At 39.3% G+C, this 23,367-nt stretch overlaps 2 protein-coding genes across 4 annotated transcripts in view; both read right to left on the bottom strand.

Annotated features, from left to right (window-relative positions):
• Nucleotides 1-1,086: 1,086 nt before the first annotated feature.
• On the bottom strand, nt 1,087-21,602 carry LOC127455927 (proline-serine-threonine phosphatase-interacting protein 1-like). 2 transcript variants are annotated; one of them, XM_051724109.1, is made up of 16 exons: nt 21,435-21,602; nt 20,978-21,000; nt 19,872-19,972; nt 19,680-19,754; nt 19,498-19,532; nt 19,295-19,401; nt 18,918-18,980; nt 16,573-16,677; nt 10,755-10,800; nt 10,276-10,355; nt 9,602-9,700; nt 7,559-7,655; nt 7,261-7,348; nt 6,770-6,855; nt 6,253-6,365; nt 1,087-5,936 (listed from the first exon to the last, which is right to left on the bottom strand). In XM_051724109.1, exons 2-16 carry the CDS (start codon nt 20,981-20,983, stop codon nt 5,805-5,807), a joined length of 1,233 nt encoding a protein of 410 aa, XP_051580069.1. In that variant the 5' UTR covers nt 20,984-21,000; nt 21,435-21,602; the 3' UTR covers nt 1,087-5,804. The 2 variants fall into 2 exon arrangements, with proteins under 2 accessions (XP_051580069.1, XP_051580068.1); XM_051724108.1 differs by lacking the exon at nt 20,978-21,000.
• Nucleotides 21,603-21,984: 382 nt separating this feature from the next.
• LOC127455928 (reticulocalbin-2-like) overlaps nt 21,985-23,367 on the bottom strand; it is a 3,475-nt gene continuing 2,092 nt past the window's right edge. For both annotated transcript variants that reach the window (XM_051724110.1, XM_051724111.1), the window contains exons 7-8: nt 22,444-22,586; nt 21,985-22,322 (exon numbers count right to left, since the gene is read on the bottom strand). In XM_051724110.1, the coding sequence (XP_051580070.1) occupies nt 22,179-22,322; nt 22,444-22,586 (287 nt within the window). In that variant the 3' untranslated portion in view covers nt 21,985-22,178. The remainder of the gene's footprint in view (nt 22,323-22,443; nt 22,587-23,367) is intronic.

Here is a 23,367-nt window from a genome sequence, read left to right as displayed (position 1 = left end):
TGGAAGAATGCTGGTCTACAAGCATTGGAAATTTGATTTTCAAAGCACAGATTGGTATCAAATAAAACACCTAAGTTCTTCGCTGTAGAAGATGACATAACAGTACATCCATCGAGAGTCAAATTATATTTTAGCGGCTTATTTTTAGAGGTTTTTGGTCCAATAATTAGTACCTCTGTTTTGTCGGAATTAAGTAGAAGGGAATTTCTGGCCATCCAATCTTTGATTTTATTGATACACTCTGCTAATTTGGAGAATTGTGAATTTTCGTTGGGTTTACAAGAAATATAAAGTTGGGTATCGTCGGCATAACAGTAGAAATTTATTCCATGATTCCTGATAATATCTCCAAGGGGAAGCATGTATAAGGAGAAAAGAAGAGGCCCTAAAACTAATCCCTGTGGCACTCCATACTTTTGTTTGATTTGACAATTCCTCGTTTACACATACAGTACAAAGTGTTAGCGGTCTGATAAATAGGACCTAAACAATGCTAATGCAAGTCCACTAATGCCAACATAATTCTCCAGCCTATTACAGAGAATTTTGTGATCTATCGTGTCCAAGGCAGCACTAAGATCTAAAAGCACTAGAAGAGAAATGCAGCCGTGATCAGATGATAAGAGCAAGTCATTTGTAACTCTGATAAGTGCAGTCTCTGTACTGTGATGGGGCCTAAATCCTGACTAAAATTGTTCATATATACACCATTTCTCTGTAGAAATGAACATAGTTGGGAGGACACTATATTTTCTAGTATTTTCAACATAATGGTAGATTTGAAATTGGTCTGTAATTAGCCAATTCTCCAGGATCAAGCTGTGGCTTCTTAATAAGCGGTTTGATAACTGCCATTTTAATGTTTCTTGGGACATGTCCTAAGGATAGCGAGGAGTTAATAATATTTAGAAGAGGTTCTGAGATTACAGGGAATACCACTTTTAAGAGCTTAGTTGGTATTGGATCTAAAATGCATGTTGTGGCTTTTGATGTTTCGATAAGTTTTGTTAGCTCTTCATGAACTATGACAGCGAAGGACTGAAGTTGCTCGTGGGGAAAAATATGAGACACTGTTTTCTGAGGTGCTGTGACAGTTGATTGCATAGTTCCAATTTTATTTCTGATTATTTCAATTTTATCAGTAAAGAAATTCATGAAGTCATTACTCTTGTGCTGCTGCGTCATATCTGGTTCAGTCGATGCTTTATTTCTAACCAATTTAGCCACAGTACTGAATAAACACCTAGGATTGTTGTGGTTATTTTCTATGAGTATGCTGACCTGGCAGCTTTTAGTGCCTGTCTGTAGCTACAGACACTATCTTTCTGTGCACCACAAAATACCTCTAAATTTGTATTCTTCCACTTGCGCACCATTTCCCGAGCTGCTCTCTTGAGAGTATGAGTGTGATCATTGCACCATGGTGCTGGGCTTTTTTCTTGAATTTTTTTTATTTGAAGGGGGGGCAACACTATCAAGAGTGCTAGAGAAGACTATTTATATTTTCTGTTATTTCATCAACTTCAAGACTTTTGGGCTTACTGAGTGTATGAGATAGATCTGGAAGATTATTAGTGAAGCTGTCTTTAGTGGTTGAAAGAATAGTTCTGCTTGAACGATAGCATGGTGTAGATTGAGTGACAATAGCTGATCGCAGCAAACAAGAGACAAGGTAATGATCTATCTATCTGAGAGTATCTATAGTATCAACCAACTCCATATGACAAAATTAAATCTAGCAAATGATTATGGCGATGAGTTGGTCCTGTCCCATTTTGTCTTGACTCCAAGAGAGTTGAGAATATCGATAAATGCTAATCCCAATGTGTCATTTTCATTATCTATGTGAAAGTTGAAGTCACCAACAATTAAAGCTCTATCTACAGCAACTACTAGATCTGAAATCTAAGTACAGCCCCGGTGATCTATATACTGTAGCAAGGGCAAAAGATGACAGAGATTTTTTTTATTTATATCTGACGGTGTCACATTAAGCATTATTAGTATCAAAAGACTTTTGCATATGAAGTATCTCAAAAGACATATATCCTGTCCTCTGAGTAACACCAAAAACTTAACTGTAAATTGTAGCAACACCTCCTCGACCCATCAGGCAAGGCCCGTGTTTATAACAATAACCAGTGGGAGTAGATTCATTTAAACTAATATATTCATCTGGTTTAAGCCAGGTTTCAGTCAAACAGAGCGCATCCAAACTATGATCCGTAATCAATTAATTTACAGTTAGTGTTTTGGTAGAAAGAGATCTAATATTTAGTAGCCCTATATTTTGTTTATCTTCAATTTTTTTTTTGTTTTATAAATTTTTTTCTAAAAGATTTAGTGAGGAGTTTGTATTTGGTAGTTTGGTGAACAGACACAGTCTCTATATGATAGCTAGGTGATACAGTCTCTATGTGTCGTAGTTTATGTGACCTGTGTGACGTCTCAAGGCAGCTAGCAGACGTTCGGATTAACCAGTATGTCTGCTTCCTGACCTGGGCCCCAATTAGTCAAATACTATCACTATTGAGACAAAGAGCCAAATTACTAGAGAGGAGAGCGGCATCTTCCCTGGAGGGATGGAGTCTGTCTCTCTTTAGCAGGTTGGGTCTACCCCAAAAACTCTTCCAATTGTCTATAAATCCTATGCTATTTTCCAGACACCACTCAGACATCCAGCCATTCAGTGACACAAATCTACTATAAACCTCATCACCACAACGAGCAGGGAGGGGGCCAGAGCATATTACAGTGTCTGACATCATTTTTGCAAGTTCACACACCTCTTTAACATTATTTTTAGTTATCTCCGACAGGACATCGTTAGTGCCAACATGAATAACAATTTTAGAAAATCTACGTTTAGTATTAGCCAGCACTTGTAAATTTGATCTGATGTCAGATGCTCTGGCACCAGAAATGCATTTAAAAATGGTGGCTGGAGTCTCCTATTTCCACGTTCCTTACAATAGAATCACCAATTATTAAGGCTCTTTCAAAATGATTCTCAGTGGGTGCATCACTGAGTGGGGAGAATTGATTGGAAACCCTAACAGGAACGGGAGAGTGGTGTCACTTTGCTGAGCGAGTATGCCGCCGAGATGTCACCCAAACGCCCTGCTGTGGGGGCTCTTCAGCTGGAACCAAAATGTTTGTGTTGCTTGCTGAACTAACTGCATCCGAAACAGTATCTACCGACTTCTCTTTCTCACTGACCTCCACTAGTGTTCGATGCATGTCTCTAACTCATTAACCTTCTCCATCAGCCTGACTAATTCCTTACATTTATCATATGTAAATCCCTCACTGCAGACGGAAGAAGCTATAGTAAACATGTAGCATGCAATGCAGGAAGAAATAACATGAGCGGATGCCATGACTTACCGCACTTTGTTGTTGTTATGGTTGTTCTTGAGCGGTGAGAGAAAACGGGTGCGCGTGGTAAAATACATGCAGAAAAACACAAAGCATGCGGTAAAATGGCAAAGGATAAATGATGAACATATAAGAATAAGCAAGAAAAAGCAATGCTAAGCAAGCTAGCAAGCTACAAACACTCGTGCAGCATGCCAACAGCAACCGGAACAGGAAGTCCTGTAATGTATGTCTGTCTGACTTAGCTGACAAATAGCGGTTTCCTGTCTACCAATCACTGTGGGTGATTTAAAAGAGCGTGCTAATAAAATATGACATCATCCATAGCAACGTGGTCAACTCCGCCTTACTCTTATCTTAAGATTTCCTTAGTAAAACTTGCTCTTAGCAGTTTTGTGAATAGGTTTTAAGCAAAAACTCCTAGCTAGGAACTCTTTGGAGAACTCCTGGTGGTAAGATAAAAATCTTTGTGAATACGGTCCCAGATATCTGCATACATTTTCAAATACTTGAGTTACTTCTCTGGCTTTGTCTGTTGTTGCTTGTGACAAAAGCCAAAATGAATAATTAAGGTGAGGAATCAGCCTAGATTCCAACAAGAAGCTTAATACATGCACAGGGATGTTCTCTGAAATATGAGTTTTTATTTGTGATGCACTCAATGAAGCAACCAAATGACACATACACTAGGTAGATTATTCCCATTAAAACTGTATTATGAACTTATTTGACTTAATATTTAAATTGAGAACACTTTACGGTTAGGTTCCATTTGTTAACATTAGTTAATGCATTAGGTATCATGAACTTAAAATTAACTATATATTTTTTATAGCATTTATTCATCTTTGTTAATGTTAGTTAATAAAATAGACAAATAGTGCATTAACTAATTTTAACATATACAACTTTTGATTCTAAAAATGTACTAATTTGTTTAAATTAACAGATTAACTAATGAACTAATATTAATAAATGCTGTAAAAGTATTGTTCATTGTTAGTTCATGTTAACTAATGTTGTTAAAGAAATATTCTGGGTTTAAAACAAGTTAAGATCAATCGGCACTTACAATGGAAGTGAATGGGACCAATGCGTAAACTTTAAAATACTATTTCAAAAGTATAGCCACAAGACATAAACAATATGCCAGTTAACATGATTTTAGTGTGATAAAATCACTTACTAAACTTTTCTGTGTAAAGTTATAGCCAAATTTACAACTTCGTTGCTCTAAAGATGTAATGTCAACAAACATTCAAACCCTAAAAAAGATTGTATAAATGACGATTTAAACAAATGTACAGCTCAAATTATACATGAGTTTTAACAGAAGAAATAATGTGTGCTTTTATAAAATTATGAACTTCTCATTTCTGCCTTTTAAACCCCCATTCACTTTTATTATAAGTGCCTTACTGTAACCTCGCTTTTGTTTTTTATAATTTTTTTTTTTTTTTGTGGTCATCAACGTTATGCCACAAATGCTGTCAGTTGATCTCAACTTGTATTGAACCTGGAATATTCTTTAAACTAATGTTAACAAATGGAACCTTGTGAAGTGTTACCTTTAAATTATCACAAAACTTAAACCTCTTGCAGATTTATAATCACTGATTGCTAAATAATTATGTGGAAATATGATCTTAGTAGAAGATCATGACAGATCATGGCTATGTGAATTGCCACAGTGGTCTCTGTGAACTAAAATAATGGCTAGTCCATAGTGCCTAGGTCATTGTTCTTATACATTCTTATGCTTTTTATTCACAATAAATAATCTTTCCATTAAAACAATAAATATAAATCTCAACAATAATGATGGGGGCCTGGGTAGCTCAGCAAGCAAAGACGCTGACTACCACCCCTGGAGATGTGAGTTAGAATCCGGGGTGACTGAGTCACTCCAGCCAGGCTCCCAAAGCAACCAATTGGCCTGATTGCTAGGGTGGGTACAGTCATGTGGGTTACCTTCCTCGTGGTCACTATAAGGTGGCTCTCGCTCTCGATGGGGAGCATGGCGAGTTGTGTGTGGATGCCACGGTAACACGCCCAGCAAGCCACGTGATAAGATGCGTGGGCTGACTGTTTCAGAAGCTGAGGCAACTGTGAATCATACTCCGCCACCCAGATTGAGGCAGGTCGCTGTGGCACCACAAGGAATAAGAGCGCACTGGGAATTGCGCATGCCAAATTGGGGAGAAAAGGGTATAAAAAATAAAATAAAATAAAAAAATGATAGCTCACTATAATAACCAGTTGTCGATTACAAATGAACATGTAGGAGAGCTGATCTAGGATCAGTTTCCATAATCCAAACAGATTTTCAGAAGTCCTCCTATTAATAACTGTTATTAAATTATTAAAGGGCATTTAAAGACAGGGAGAGACTTTCAAGTATGCTCTAGTCCTCTCCCACTCTTGATTCAAATCTTGGCCAAGTAGGAGCCTGGCACCAGCCCAGTCTGACCGTCCCTCTCCACCATCCACCAGCCGTCTTCTCCCTGCTCCACCACGAGCACCACCTCCCCCATAGAGATGGAGAGCTCATCAGTGCCCTGCACACACAAGAGTTGAGCTCCCTCTCAGTCCCTTATCAAACAATAATAAACATTTCCACTATACTATCCAAAAAAGGATATTAAATTTTTTCTGCTCTTAGGTAACAGCAAGTGGCAAAACCAAATGAACATTTTGTCATATAAACGTGGCAATCTTACAGGTAAATTTTCTCGCAAGCTTAAATCAATTACAGCAGTGATGACTGAATTCAGAAGTTTTCCAAGCTGTTTTTTTTCCCCCAAATTGAATGCATATTGTTACTATTCTTTTATAGGGCCAATTTTAATCAGTTTTTCTCTGAAATTGTCCTACCTGAGCTATATAGTCATACTCAGCCTGATATTTCTCGCTCTGAGGCGCAGCATTGTTTGGAGTTTCTTGTTGAAATCTGGGAATGGATGCATACACCCCATCTGAGTTGTCAGCTAGAGAATAAATAAAAAACAGTTCTATTATAATCCTATTATAAAGATCCTATCATAAATGGCCATATTATTTGAGGAACATACTACACGAACATATTACAGTACATGTAATATCTGTACTTGTAAACATTAATGTTGCACAGCGTGATTAATACATATGCATTTTAACCTAAAATTTTACTGCTGAAAAACAAACAAACATTCACATCCATGATATTAGTCAACTACCCAAATACTATTCAGTGAAGTTATATGGTGTTGTAAACATGCCTCCTGGTGGTGAAGGACATCTGTAATCTAGTATAAAAACACCAGTAAATGGAACTGTACTGTATGCAGTAGAATTAAACACAACAGTATTTTACTGAGACAGAAAGTTGTCCTTATGTTTTTGTAATACATACCAGATGGGGGTGCTGATGGCTGAGTACATGCATGAATATTATTTTTAGAGCCAACTGCACAACTGCCTTGCAAGAGATTTGAAAACCTTTCAAAGGAGAAATAAAATGCATAAACTTATCAACACTACACATTAAAGTAAAGAATAGATTCAGATATCATATTTACTGATAACCACTGACCTATACAACACAAATATTTTTTTAATCACATTACAATTATAATTTAACTCATTGCACTTTGTGCAAACAAGCGACGGAACCCTCTTTCACATTTTAGCCTGCACACTGTTTGTATGTGACATGTCAGCTAGCAGTTTATGACAGATGAACCAGTATTTGTGGAAGGAAAAAGACCATTGGCAATATGAGTAAAAAAAACAATACACTGCTTCCTACATTTTTTCATTGTTTTCTGTTTTTCCAGCATGGCAAATAAATAATGTAGCCTTACAGATTTTTATAAAAAAAAAAGACCACAATGGAAAACCCACCTCTTCATCACACCTCCTCCAAAGCGAGTGATACCATTGCTGTCCACTGTGGGTTCTTTGTCATAGTAGTTCTCAAAGATAATGGGTGCTATTGACACAATGGAGAACTTTCACTAAGTAAACACACCAAAGCACTTTCCCCTGACTATATTATTTTCATCAGTCACTTAACTACACAATGTCATAATGGCAGAGTTTGTGATAGTTTCTGCTTGAATCAGTATTAAAAAGGGCAAGGATAGATTTTTGACAAATGTAGCATAATTTAAAAACCTAATGGAAATAGTGCAGTATTAACCTGAGGGAGCTGTGCTTGTGCTTTTCATATTGATGAAACTGTTGATGTCTGCTGTGATGTCACACATTTCTAGAACTGTCCTCACGTCCTCATAACACTGCATAAAAACGATGATCAGTAATTTGACAAGAACTTTAGTTCAAAGTTACAGTGGGTTCCAAAAATCTGAGACCGCTAGTTAAAATGCTTTTATTTAGCTTATTTTATATAAAATTTTCACTACAAATTATGCTGCCTGGCCAAAAAAAAAAAAGTTGCATACTCTAATATTTTGTTGGACCGCCTTTAGATTTGATTACAGCGCGCATTTCTCATGGCATTGTTTCGACAACCTTATGCAATGTCACAATATTTATTTCCATCCAGAGTTGCATACATTTTCTTGACCGAGATCTTGTATTGATGACAGGAGAGTCGAACCACTCCGTAAAGTCTTCTCCAGCACATCCCAAAGACTTTTAAGGGGGTTAAGGTCAGGACTATGTGGTGGCTAATTCATGTGTGAAAATTATTCCTTATGCTCCCTGAACCACTCTCTCTCAATTTGAGCCCGATGAATCTTGGCATTGCTGTCAGGGAAGAAAAATCCATTGAGGGGATAACCTGGTCATTCAGGTACCCAGCTGACTTCATTTTATTGCCGCATAACGTTGCTGAGCCTAGACCTGACCAACTGAAGCAACCCCAGGTCATAACACTTCCTTCAGAGGCTTGTACAGTGGACACTATACATGACGGGTGCATCGCTTCATGTGCTTCCCTTCTTACCCTGACGCGCCCATCGCTTTGGAATAGGGTAAATCTGGACTCATCAGACCACATGACCTTTTTCCATTGCTCCACAGTCCAATCTTTATGCTCCCTAGCAAACAGAAGTTGATATTTCCTATTAGCCTCACTAACAAGTGGCTTTCTTGTGGGCAAACAGCTCTTTAGTCCCAATCCTGTAAGTTTTCGTTGCAATGTGCGTGTGGAAATGCTCTTACTTTCACTATTAAACATAGCCGTGAGTTCTACTGTCAATTTTTTTACGATATGACTTCAAGCATTTTAGTGATCTCCGATCACGTTCATTCAAGATTTTTTTCCGACCACATTTCTTCCGCAAAGCTGATGGTTCACCACCATCCTTCCAGGTTTTAATAATGCATTGGACAGTTCTTAACCCAATTCCAGTGATTTCAGCAATTTTCTTAGTTGTTTTCTTTGCTTGATGCAGGCCAATATTTTTCCCCTTCTGAAACACAGTTACATCTTTTCCATGATCACGGGATACGTCTTCTGACATGGTTGTTTAAGAAATGAGAAGCTACACACTGCATCAGTTAAGGTTAAAAGAACTGTTGCCAGCTGAAACATATTAATCACTGCAATAATGATCCAATCATAGGCTCTTAAGTATCTGCTTATTTAAATCCAAACGGCAAGTTTTTTTTGCCAGGCAGTGTATATTATCAGGATAACAATTTGAGTGAAAAGTTGAATGGAAAAAATTACATGGATTTCGGAATATTTGGTATGCCCTCCTTTTGCTTTAATGAAAACATGCATTTAAACTGGCATGAACTCCACAAGTTGCAAAACATGATGGTCCATGTTATCCCAATGGTCAATTCAGGGTTCCTGTAGCTCAACTGGTACAGCATGGTGCTGGCAATGGTAAGATCATGGGTTCAATTCCCAGGGAACACACAAATTAATCAAATGTATTACATGAATGCACTGTTTGTCGCTTTGGATAAAAAAAAAAAGCATCTGCCAAATGCATAAAAGTTAAATGTGAATATCACAAATTTACTTGCATTTCATTTACATTTCTAGTGACCTAGAAATAGTATGGAATCGTGATTATTTATTCTTTATTTTACGTTATAATGTTATGCTAAAACATTATATTTTCTTCCAGGTTTAAATTAAAAAATAAAATAAAAATCCAAGATTTTGATGTGGTTACAGAGTTTTGGATCCCACTGTATGTTATCATGACCATAACTGTTAACAACACTATAATCTTTGAATAACAGAGACTAAATCCATACTGACCTCATCATCTTTGACACATTGCATGGAGAAGTGGTTACAGTGGACCCAAATAGCATTTCTCAGAATGTTAATTCTATCATCTTCCTGCTGCTGGAAGACCTGGGGAAATTCACAGAACATCCATCCAATCATCTAAACATAATAATGATACAATGTATATGCCAACCATAAACTTCTCATGTAAAGTCCCATACATTAGACACTGGCATTCCAACAGTACAGTAAAGCAAATAGAGCAGAACAAACTTTATTTATGCATGTGGATGGAAATCGCAATGGACAGTCATAGAAGGATAACAGCAGAATGACATACTGTAAGCTGAGCTACAGTAGCTCACCATACAAGACATTAATGTACAGTGAATAGTGATTTTTCCAAGTCTTTTTAAAGCTGTTATAATCCACACAACATTGCTAAACTGATTATATATGAATGTTAATTAAAAAATGTCAGTAGTACACATTGGTGATCAGAATTGGTGTTATCAGTATAAAAACAAAGTTACTGTTGCAGTTTAATTCTGTAGTTGTGGTTTGTGGGGCATAGTGGGTAAAACAAAGATAAAAGGGAAGTTCATTTTCAGTATATGCTGTGTTTCACAGCTTCTACAGAGAGCTAGAGCTATTTCTGAAAGATAGATAACGGATATATGTAGGTGTGTGTTTCTCTCTACCTCACATGTGCACTCATGTGTGGTGTTCCATTCCTGACGAATCCTATCCAGCTGTTCTATGTTTGACATGTACTGCTTCTCTGTGAAGCAATAATTAACATCAGCATTACAGCTTTTCCAGAATTTGAAATGTTCATTAGAAAAGTTTGATTTTGTTATTATTATGTATTATCTAACCTTTGACATATTTCATTATATTCTATCTACACAAAGGTTAGTATGGGTTTAGTAAGTATTTGACATAAATGGATGGCATGCTATGTGTTTTAAATGATTAGCAAAAATGCCATCATATAGAAAATGCCTCTGAAAAGTAACTTTTTAAAATGTAAATGGTGCATGTTAAACATTATAGATTGTTCACTGACACTGTTTTTGATTCATCTGTGTGTAATATTATTATTATTATTTGCATAATGTTGCAAGTCTTGTGATTGATGCAATGTGTGAAATCAACAAAAAAGTCTAGTTTTTCTCACCTGCATCTGTGGCTGCTTCCCTACACTGTTTTGCTTTGTTCTGTGTCTGTTAGGGCATAAAGCACAAAATACAAAATATGTCTACAAATTAAATTAAAAGCAGTATCGTACATAATTGTACTTCATTGTATCAAAAGTATCACTAAGATCCCTAACCTAAGACAACTAAGCATGCTGTCACATAGCACAATTTTTCACCAAGATAACAAATGTCTTGGTTATGTATGTAAACTCGATTCCCTGAGACAAGGGGAACGAGACATTACATCACGAAGCAGACGCTATAGGGAGTGTCTTTCTACACGACCTAGTTGAAACCTTTCTACAATAATGGCAATTCTAAAATTGGCTATGGTAGTTAAGCCCCGCCCTTTTAGGCGCGAAGCTGTCCGGTATAAAAGAGGGCACACAAACACCTTTCCTCAGAATTTTCTGACTGAGGGACAAGAGCGCATCGCTCGCACCTCAAAAGAAATCTGAATCTGTAGTACGGCTAGCTTACGCAAATGTCTCGTTCCCCTTTTCTCAGGAAACCGAGGTTACATACGTAACCAAGACGTTCCCTTACGACTCAGTACACTTCACATTGCGTCACTAAGCTGACGCTATGGGGAACAGAGTCTCATCATGCCGCACTACACGACATAACCTTCCAGAGAGGAAACATGATGCCGCAGTCCTGCGGGACGGCAACTGACATGAGTATGCCGCAAGTGAATGACCCTCATGATGGGCCAGGAGGGGAACACTCAGAATGGATATATGAACTATAGTCATATGGTATGAATTAACCCCTTCACTAATCCAGTCGGGAAGAAAGTTTATATATATGAAAGTGCTTGTGACTTTTTTGGGAAATATAATGATCTGAATACAGGCAGTTGTGTGAAATGATAGAGAGCCCGTACTTAAAACAGTTGCATAAGTATATGTTTGGCCAACAAATTAGCAAGTGCTTTAGACAGAGAAGACTTGCGATGAGAGAGAAGTTACCTCTAAGTTGTAAAACCTAGCGAATGTGTTTTGAGAAGACCATCCTGCTGCAAAACATATGTTTTGTAAGGACACACCATTCGTCCATGCCCATGAAGAGGCCATGCCTCTAGTTGAATGTGTTTTAATACCAATTGGGCAATTCTCACCCTGTGACTCGTAAGCTAAGGCAATCGCATCAACGATCCAGTGAGAAAGTCTTTGCTTGGAGACGGACATTCCTTCGTGCGTCCTCCATAGCAAACAAAGAGTTGGTCAGACAGTCTGAACTGGTGGGTGCATTCAACATATGTGTGTAGCGCTCGCACAGGGCATAACAAATGTAAGGACTTCTTGTCCGAATTAAATGGAGGAGGGAAAAAGGCTTGAAGGTGAACCACCTGCGCTCTGAAGGGTGTGGTTAAAACTTTAGGCAGATAGCCTTTTCTGGGTTTGACAGTGGCTTTTGAAAGACCCGGGCCAAACTCCAGACATGAACTGTCGACTGATAGTGCTTGCAAATCCCCGTTCTGTTTTATTGAGGCCAAAGCTAGCAGTAAGGCGGTTTTAAGAGAAAGCACACGCAATTCAGCAGTGTCCAGAGGCTCGAAGGGAGGCCCTGCGGGCACTTTTAGGACCAAAGACAGGTCTCAAGTTGGAACTGTAGCCGGGTGAGGGGGATTTAACCGCCTAAGGAAGTTTATAATTAAGTCATGTTTGCCTATAGAGGTGGCATCTTCGGGTGCGTGATATGCGGATATAGTCGCCACATAGACTTTGAGCGTTGACGGAGTGAGCCCTGTGTCCAATCGCTCTTGAAGAAATGTGAGAACTTCAGATATGGGGCAGTTCACTGGGTCTTTGCCATGTGAAAAGCACCAATTAGTGAACACATTCCATTTCAGTGTGTAAAGGCATCTGGTAGATGGTGCTTTAGCCTGCAAAATGGTGTTCATAACCGAGTCACGTTTAGTGCGCTCCATTCAGGGGCCACACATGCAGGTTCCACAGCTTGGGCTGAGGATGCCAGATTGTGCCTTGCGCTTGAGAGAGGAGATCCCTCCTCAGCGGTATTTCCCATAGAGGAGCGTCCAGAATCTCTATCATTTCTGGAAACCAGGACTGATTGGGCCACTTCGGCGCAACCAATAGAACCGTTTCCTTGTCCGCACGGACTTTGCATATGACAGAGTGAAGGAGGCACACCAGAGGAAACACATATTTGCGATCACAGGCCATTTGTGGGCCATTGCATCCACTCCTAACGGAGCTTGGGACTTGGAGTACCAAAGTGGACAGGGAATGTTCTCCATGGAGGCAAATAGATCGATCTCCGCTTTGCCAAATGTTTCCCAAATCCTCAGGACAGTCTGAGGATGAAGTCTCCATTCACCCGGCATCTCTCCTTGGCATGACAGTTGGTCCGCACCATAATTCATACGGCCTGGGACATGTGTCGCCCATAAGGAAAGAAAATGATGATGCTCGCTACACAGGAGGCGGCAACACATCAGTCTCATCATTGGCAGGGAACGAATTCCGCCTTGGCGGTTTATGTATGTCACAACTGTCATGTTGTCCGAGCGAATCAGAACATTATAATTCGCTATTTCAGACTGAAAAGCCTTCAAGGCAAGGAAAACAGCAGACAGTTCCAGGCAGTTGATGTGCCACACTCTACCTGTCCATGTGCCGAAAGCCGGGCGTCCATCGCACACCGCCCCCCCAACCTGTGTTGGAAGCGTCCATGGTCACCACTTTCCACCTGGAAATCTGCAAGAGCTGTCCAAGGTGCTAGAGCAGCTTAACAGCGGCGAGATATACTTGGGGCCACCGCCATCAGCCCCAGTGCTTTTTGAAACAGCTTCAGGTGGAAGCGTTCTCCCCAGTTTGAACTGAAACAGACACTGGCGAATGGCCTGAACACGCTCGCTCGAGAGATGCGCGTGCTCACTCATAGAGTCTAGACAAATTTCCAAAAAGGAAATTTGTTGGCTGGGGGAGACCGTGCTCTTCACCCAGTTGACATTGAGGCCCAGGCTGTTCAGATGTTTGAGCAATAGGTCCCTGTGCTGACATAATTTATCCTCCGATTGGGCCAGTAATAGCCAATCATCTAGGTAGTTCAAAATGTGCACGCCGCTCAGTTTCAGAGGGGCGAGTACCGCATCGATGCACTTTGTGAGGTGAATTGATATGCAGTTCCCTTGAATGCGAATCTCAAAAACATCCTGTGGTGTTGTACAATTTGAACATGAAAGTATGCATCTTTCAGATCTATCAATGCAAACCAATCGTGTGGGCGGACGTGCGATAAGATCTGCTTCTGAGTAATCATTTTGAATGGGCTCTTTGCAAGTGCATGATTCAAATGCCTCAGATCTAAAATTGTCAGAAGCCCGCCATCTTTCTTTGGGACAAGAAAATAGCGGCAGTAAAACCCTTTGTGGTCTTGACAAACTGGAACAACCTCTATCGCATCCTTTGCGAGGAGATTGTGTATTTCGGCTCGTAACCGGCACGTCTTCAGACGGAACCGTGGAAGACAGAATGCCGTTGAAATGGGGTGGTCGAAGTGCAATTTGGATCATATAACCATGTTCAATCTTTTTTAGCACCCAGTCAGAAATGCCCGTAAGGGCTCACCACGAGTCCACGTAATGGGACAGAGGGCCACCTGGTTTGTTCATTGTATGACATAATGCGCTGCTCACCATAGAGAAGCTGTTGTGCATAATGTGTGGGCTTTGAAGTGGAAGAGAGCTCTTTATTGAAAAAGTGTGATTGTCTCGCACATTCGCAAAGAGCGCTGTACTCTTTTTTTGTATACTTTATTGCATGTGAATGAATATGAGACACAGAAACAACATTTTGAACAACAATATTCCTTTCCCAACAAACAGCTGTGGGGAAGAGGGAAACAGTGTGTGTCTCTAATTGAGCCTTCTTTGGGACAGGTCCGGAAGGAATGGCAAGCTCTGCGTTCTGCTTCATAGGGCTGTACCTGTCAGGAGCGCTTTTGCTGCGCGGGATTGTTTTTTTCATCGGCGCAGGATTCGCACTGAGGCGGCTGCCTTCATTTGGGCCACAGCTTGCGTGGCTTTACCGGCGGCTCGGCTACGAATTTGGTGGTGCTGATACAACAGGCGTGGGCGCTGGCTCGAGACAGAGTGATGGCGAGCCGGTTGTGATGCAGTACTGCTCCATTTCAGCATGTAATATCTCATAGCTTGTGAATGTTGCTGAGTTGTGACTCAGCAAACTTATCCACAGAGCTGCCAAAAAGGCCGGCTGAAGACACCGGAGCATCAAAGAGAGCGGCTTTTTCCATGTCACGCATCTCTGTGAGGTTCAGCCAAATGTAACGATCCAAAACCACCAGGTTACCCATTGACTTGCTAATGGCCTGTGCAGGTGGCTCGCAGCGGTAAGTCCATAGCGGTGTAAAGCTCTTTTTCGGACCGTAGCCTTGTTATCCATCTGTTTGAGGAGCTTGGCTTGAAACACAGCCATTGCGTGGAGTGCTGAACCAGTTTGGCCCACAAGTGCAGACGTAAGTCAACATGGTTTGGAAGGATAAACAGGGTGTGACTTCCACGCCCTATTACTTGCCGGGCAGAGATGTGCCAGGGGGTAGTTGGGCATAACCTTTGTCTTCCCCGTGGTCCATTTTGGTAAGGAGAGTGAAATCGCTGTGCAAGCGAGCTGAATAGGGCGCACGGCAGGATTTTGTAAGTTCGTTATAAGCTTCCAGGAAGAATGGGGCAGGTCTGTGGAATACAGTCGCTTGACGATGTCTGGACTGCAGGAACCACTCATCAAGGCGAGATTTTTCAGGTTCCTCTGGAGGAGACCACTCAAGACAGAGCTCTTCGACCACCCTTGAAAGGACGTGAAGCATCTCCTTGTCAGTGGTGCGTGCACGCTCCTTGCCCTCGCTGGGGGAAGGGGCGGCAACGTCATCCATTGACCACTAGCCAGATGTCCGCGAGAGACATAAAATCATCCCCAGCATCAGAAATGCCGAATGTGACAAGGTCATGTGCTCCAGCAGAGGACCGAATCTCGTCACGCACATATTGTATCAGCATAGATGCAGTAAATGGGGATTGAGGGGCTCGCAGGATTTGTGCCGACACGAGGTGCACCTCAAATTCATCCTGCTCAACCTCGCGGCCCCACCGTGCCTCCTCATGTGATCCCTCGGGAGTCACAGAAGGGGCGGATGGGAGGGCACGGGAGGCTGAATTGTCCCTCAGAACGAGGGCGATTCACAAGCGAAGCGTCTTGAGACTCATGCCCTCGCAGTGAGGGCAGTCTGTCTCCATGAGAGCTGCTTCTGCGTGGGCATGGCTCAGACAGCGAATGCAGCTTTCATGCTGATCTGACGGCGAGATGTGTCCCTTGCATAATGAACACTTGCGGAACGACATCTTGAAAAAGACGCGAACACGCAAGCGGCTCTTTTAGTTTAGTTGCTGTGAAGATCCCACCCGCCGACTTGTATATGTCGACGGCGAAGTAGTAGAAGGCTTCTAGACGAGAAATGAAAGGAAGAAAATTCTGAGGAATGGTGTTTATACTGGACAGCTTTGCGCCTAAAAGGGCGGGGCTTAAACACAATAGCTAATTTTAGAATTGTCGTTATTGTAGAAAGGTTTCAAGTAGGTCATGTAGAAGGACACTCCCCATATGTCAAGTGTACTGAGTCGTAAGGGAATCATAGATAATATATTAGTTTACTTGATAAATCATTGATCAATTTATAAATCAACAGAATCATAGATGTCCTTGTATTATTAATTAATTACAATGCAAATTCTGCCCATAATAATCCACATTTTACCTTTTCAGATTGTTTGGGGGTGACAGTGGGTGTGTTGTTGATCTTCTCAACAGCTAGCTCAGCTTCATCAGCCTCTCTACACCTCTGTTCATATGTCCTTTTAGACTGAGAGAAGCAGAAAGGAACGGGGTTAATCCTGAATAGATGCCGACTGATTTATCTGTTTGACCAATTAATCGGTGCAGATAGTTGCTTTTAGGATTAGAAGCAACTTAATGATGAAAGACTTTTAGTGATGAAAGACTAAGAAAATGTTTTAACATTAAATAAATATATATATTTTTTTAATTTTGGCAAATTAATCGTTATTGGCCTTTTCCACCACCTTAGTGTGACGAGAAGGAGGGCAGTTTGCCCAATCGGGCTAATTAGCCGAGGAGAGGAATAAGGCCGAGCTGGATGCGGCAGTTTGGGAGAGAGAACCAAGCCCATACCAATGGTGGTAGCTCATTAACCACCCCTGTGGTTTGAAATGAGTACCTTTGGTTTACCAGCCATGATCTTGAACCACTAAGCCACACCCTCACATCCAGTTCCAGATCTAATATCTCACATGGTCATATTCATGTTTTGTTTTTCTTCACCAAAGCAGATTAATGGTTTCTAATATGCTTTATGACAATACCAAGTAACTCTATACTTCCTTCAATGTTTTTTTTTTTTTTGCCTAAAATATACCTCTATATACCTTTATCTCTGCTTTTTAATGGGTCCTGATCAGGGTTGGGGAATAACTGAATACATGTAACGGGATTACATATTTAAAATTCAAAATATTAGTAACTGTATTTCACTACAGTTACAGTTTAAATATTTGGTAGTCAGAATACAGTTACATTCATAAAGTACACTGAACAAAAATATGAACGCAACATGTAAAGTGTTGGTCCCATGTTTCATGAGCTGAAATAAAAGATCCCAGAAATTTTCCATATGCATTGATTAGATTAGATTAGGGCCTAATTAATTTATTTCAACTGACTGATTTCCTTAAATGAACTGTAACTCAGTAAAATCTTTGAAATTGCTGCATGTTGCGTTTATATTTTTGTTCAGTATATTTTCATTACTGAAGAGATTACTTTGCATTTTATTGTCATTTGTTCTACTTAATATTTTATCCTTATAAATGATGTGATCTAAAGAGCATTTGAACAGCAGTGAAAAATTTCTCAAGATGTGTTACATTCATACGAGGAGACAGAGAAGCAAGTTTGAAGTACGTTTGGAGCAGCAGAAATAGAAATAAACCTTGTGTAAATTGCCATGAGAACATAATGCTATTTCTAGCCATTTTACAGGCATAATCACATTTGTTTTTATCTAGAAAATACACATTAGATCATATTTGTTTTCTATAGTGAGACCTTTGATATTATTCTTAATGAGAATTTTTCCATTGTTTTTCTGTAAAAATATCTAAAAATCCTTAAAACAAATCAATTTTTAATGTGTATTTTGTCTTACTGTACTGGCAGATTTTTTGTGTCAAAACAAGTGAAAAAAACCTGACAGTGCTGAAGAGGTAATCCAAAGTATTTAGATTACATTACTTACCTTGAGTAATCTAACTGAAAACATTACAAATTACATTTTACAGCATGTATTCTGTAATCTGCAGTGGAATACATTTTAAAAGTAACCCTATTTCCTAACCCTGGTCTTGATGTACTAATACAAATGGAAAGACATCTTTTCTTGACAATGTAACAGGTGCCTGTTTTCAGGAAATTGCGAATATACGAGGAAGAAAGAAACCCAACATTGAGAAAACAGACTGTGTGTTTATGGGAGTGTATAAGCATGAGGGTGAGAAAATTGTTTTTACTTCTGGTAGAGAAGTGAAACTTCCTAGGGTGACAGTTATAACATTTTAAGACCCAGCCCTCCACGTTAGTTGCACAGAGGTTAACACATGCACTGATCATTTAAATCACTCTCACCTTTCCTCTTCCTGATATTTTCTTTCAGTCTCTATTAAGTCAAATACAGGATATATTCAGGAGTCTATCAAATTTAAGTCAGTGTTGAAAGTCAACTTTTTTCGATGTTACAATACTTTCTCCTATCCCAGCTTAATACGCAGAGACAACTATAAGTCAGCTTTTCATATGCTGATTTCCTCAAAAACTGTAAACATTGAATAACATTGACCAATAGCGTGAGCTGGGGGCAGGACTATCTGTTTGATCAACAGCAGATGGGGAAGGTGTTTGGAAAAGGTGTTTGAACACAGTGTTTTTGCAATTCCGTTTTGTTGCATAGAAATTACACGTTTCAGCTTTAAAGAGTTAATACTTCAACAAGGATAATATCAGCAAATATGAATGCAATGCAACACTCACCTCCATGGTTTTCTTATATAACGACACCTTGATCTTCTGAACTTTTTCCATTACGCCCTCAAACTGTAATAAGACAAAACATTGTCAGAAGTCATTTCCCCAAATGACTAAACTTTATTTCTACTCTAGTGCTTCTAGTGCGTATACCTATACTGTATATTATACCTGTATATATATATTTTAGTAAACGAAAGGTATTGCGCATCTCATATGAAACCATACAACTAGTGAGAACTAAAAACAAAAAGCTATACTTGGTTTGAGCATGTCAAATTCTGTCAGTATTTACTGACCACAAGCACAAATACAACCTGTGGGGACCTGTGTGTCGATCAGTGTATAAAAGGCTATTAGCAAAGCAACACATACTATGGTACCTTTTTCCGCTGCTCCTTCTGCCTCTCTCTGAATTGCTCCATACGTTTAGCCTCTTCTCGTAACATTCCAGAGAGATGAATGTGCAAATTTCCAATGTTCTCCATTTCTAGGCGAGAAGAAAATTGCACAATCATCAGTGATTTTAAAGGTGTAAATTTAGCAATCCAAAAATTAGCAAATCATCACTTGGGGTGTCACTTACGAAATTTTAGTTGGTCAAATGATGCCTTCAAAGTGCTACAGGACCAAAGCAAGGAAACAAAGATTCATGCTCAAAAACATTGATGTGTATGCAAAATATTAAAACATACAGACAGAAAAATAATTATACAGTATTCAAAACAGCTTTACAATCACTGTCCTTGAAATAGACTATATGCTTACCCAATTTCACTTTGGCCTCCTGTCTTGCGTGCTATAGTAATCAATTCCTTACCATACCTTTCCTCTGCCATTGCCCTGTAAGTAGAAGAATACTAGTCCTAACTCACACAGTTGTACTAGATCATAATAGATCAATACTTTTAACCAATACCTGACAGCGTATCTTGTAGAAAACAATCTAATTTTCTGTACCTCATTTTTAAGAGCTCCTCCATGTCTTTGCAAGCTCGTCGGCCATCACATAGCCTCATGATAAGAGTCTCATAGCCAATGTTACTGGTGAATTCTAGGCCCTAGAACCAAGATGATTATATATATAACTATATATTCATACCATAAAACATACCTGTACCATTAAACTCTCATGGGACTGTTTATTTACGAGAACACACTGCCAAGTTGTCTTTGTTTGAAGGCTTAAATGTAATTGTGAACAACTTTCCTATGAGAAAACCCATGGGATACATTTGCATGAGCTAGATAGGAGGAAGTTTCTGGGATCTAGCATTAAATTAATAAAAATGAGGCTTTATTTGAAGTGGTTAGCACATATTTACTTTTATATCAATGAAGAATGTTGTAGCAGACGAAGGCGTTTAAAACACTTTAATCATTGACCATGCTCACTGACGTGCAAAACTACTACTAAAACTGGAAATGCGTATAATACTCTTGTAAATAAACGCTTGGTGTATCTGAACATGACTATTTTTGAGTTATAGGTTTAAAATACAAAGAGAGCCCACAACCATTTTAAAAATCATCTGGGTTTACCTCTATTTTGTATTTTCATTGTCTATATAAAAATAAATAACATACTAAGGTTGGGCAGGAATATATAGCATGGCTTGACATGCAAATCTACCCAGAAGTTGCTTTGTAGATTGATGCTCTGACAAAACAGACAGATCAAAGCTTAAGAGGTGAATGGGAACACGGTTACCCGCTCAACAGGAAACCCATAGATATCCTCCATGACACAAATTAATACCACAGTACAATATATACACACATAAAACCCCCTACTCTAGTGAAAACCTATAAACCTATACAAAAAAAGATCGACAAAACACTTTAAAGACATTTAATATTTCATTTCATCATGTTTGTGTCTTAAAAATAGCAATCCCTTACCGTCAGTATAAAACAAAAACCTACTTATAAAAGCACAGCACTCACAAAAAAACAACAACGGCAGATTATAGCTTAATTGGTCTTACTAAATGCTGTTTAAGGTATAAGACTCTTAGAGGGATAGTACCCCCCCCCCAAAAAAAATTCTAGCTTAATTTACTCACCCTCATGTTGTATGACTTTTCTTCTGTGGAATATAAAAAAAAAAATAATAAAAATAAAAATAAAAAAATAGATGTTAGGTGGAATGTTAGCCTCAGTCACTATTTACACTCACTGCATCTTTGAGGCTGTCATTCTGCCTAAAAATCTCTTTTTGTGTTCCATGGAAGAAAGTCAACATAAGGGTAAGGAAATAACAATTTTCAAATTTCAGGTGAATTAACCCTTTGAAAATTGAATGAATGAAAATGGCAGTGCACAAAAAAAAGAAATTTAATAAGTGGTCCATGTTAAATTCTTCTGCGCCATGAAAACATAAGGCGACTGTCCTTTGACATCTGTGAAATACTGCAAGTTAATCAACATATGCAATGTTACAAACATCAGGCATGCCAGCCCTAACAGAGAACTAATATCATACAATCTAAAGAGTCAAACGTGTTAAACCCGTCCACTTACCCAAAACACATCTTTGAACTGTAATGGTGTCATTCTGAAGACTGTTTACAACCAAACACGATTGAGGAACACAAAAGGAACTATGAAGTAAAATTAAGAGGAATTAAAGGAAAAAGGCAATGCCGTACACAGGAAACCAGAAGTTGCACAGTACTCTTGTGGTTCTCAGGGTTGACTCAGATAAGGAAGCTCTCTTTTATGATGTCAGTTAACACAGACAGCCTGCTTGACAGATAATAGGCTTGTGTTTAGATGCCATTCGAATACTAGATAGGAAGAGATCTGAAACAAGATCTGAAAAAATAGGCTTTTGGAAAATATAGGGTAAATCTTTAGGTTTATAAGACATTTTGAACACAGAAATTAAAAATTGAAGCAGCCCTTAAAGCAAAGTTCAGTTATTTTTTCATATCTTTAAGTTCAAGCTGTTTGGTGGCAGTTAAATCACAGTCATAATGATTTGAATATCTTTTAACTCTGAGCGATTGTACAGTAAATGAAAGTGAAAAAAGAAGTGTATTATGCCGTTTAAGTAAAACAAAAGACAATCTCAAAACGTTCAAGTCTATTGCTGTCCCTACATTTTAAAGTGGCGATATTAACAGTGTTAATTAAAGTATCAGAAAATGCATCAACAGCGAAAATGTTACCTGATAAAACTTAGTGTGTATACATCAAGTAGTCTTTCTTTGTGACACTACAATAATTAATTATACAATTTTCTATTTATTAAAGTTCCAATTATTACAGTTCATCATGTGGCACATGGAGCTGTCTCCCATAATCTGTCACTTCACTGTTCATGAAAATGTCTTGGTTTTTTAAAATCTCTGCCTGTGAGAGCCTTTCATCACCATCTTGATCCATTTCCTTGATAAGATGAATAGCCTGTTCAACATTTTAGAAAATAAAATATTTAGAATTCTATTTCAGGTTTATCAAACAATTCTAAAAACAGATTTAAAAAAAATATTTTAGGAGATATGCGGAATGGCATTCATTGACTCACCTCTTCTCGTGCAGAACCATAGCTGTTTGGAGCAACCCAGCGGACCTGTTCATCCCTGTTCAGTTTGCCATCCCTATCCTGGTCATACAGATCCTTAAAGCGCACTGTTTCCTCAACCTCCCACTGCGAGGGCTCGTCCTGCTCTTAAACACAGACAGACAAAATATATACACACTCACGATCACTTTATTAGGAACACCTGTACACCTACTTATTCATGCGGTTATCTAATCAGCCAATCATGTGGCAGCAGTGCAATGCATAAAATCATCCAGATACTGGTCAGGAGCTTCAGTTAATGTTCACATCAACCATCAGAATGGGAAAAAAATGTGATCTCCGTGATTTCGACTGTGGCATGATTTTTGGTGCCAGACGGGCTGGTTTGAATATTTCTGTAACTGCTGATCTCCTGGGATTTTCACGCACAACAGTCCCTAAAACTTACTCAGAATGGTCCCAAAAATAAGAAACATCCAGTGAGCGGTAGTTCTGCAGACAGAAACGCCTTGTTGATGAAAGAGTTTAACAGAGAATAGCCAGACTGGTTCGAGCTGATAGAAAGGCTACGGTAACTCAGATAATCACTCTGTACAATTGTAGTGAGCAGAATAGCATCTCAGAATGCACAGCGCATCAAACCTTGAAGCGGATGGACTACAAAAGCAGAAGACCATGTCGGGTTCCACTTCTGAGGCTGCAGTGGGGCCTACCATCTGTGTGCCTCAGCAGAAATCAAGATTCATCAGACCAGGCTATGTTTTTCCACTCTTTAACTGTCCAGTTTTGGTGAGCCTGTGCCCACTGCAGCCTCAGGAGTGGAACCTGACGTGGTCTTCTGCTGTTGTATCCCATCCGCCTCAAGGTTCAACATGTTGTGCATCCTGAGATGCTCTTCTGCTCACTACAATTATACAGAGTGGT

The sequence above is a fragment of the Myxocyprinus asiaticus genome, chromosome 18 (assembly GCF_019703515.2).
Source record: "Myxocyprinus asiaticus isolate MX2 ecotype Aquarium Trade chromosome 18, UBuf_Myxa_2, whole genome shotgun sequence".
NCBI classification, from domain to species: Eukaryota; Metazoa; Chordata; class Actinopteri; order Cypriniformes; family Catostomidae; genus Myxocyprinus; species Myxocyprinus asiaticus.
The sequence above is the reverse complement of the archived record's forward strand: the minus strand, read 5'-3'. Positions and strand labels throughout refer to the sequence as shown.

Coding starts and splice junctions, on each gene's coding strand:
- LOC127455927 (XM_051724108.1), bottom strand. CDS start 21,467: ATGACACCATTACAGTTCAAAGATGTGTTTTGG. Junction 9,701..10,275: donor CACATGAGTGCACATGTGAG/GTAGAGAGAAAC, acceptor GAATTTCCCCAG/GTCTTCCAGCAGCAGGAAGA. Junction 7,349..7,558: donor CACAAGCACAGCTCCCTCAG/GTTAATACTGCA, acceptor TTGTGTCAATAG/CACCCATTATCTTTGAGAAC.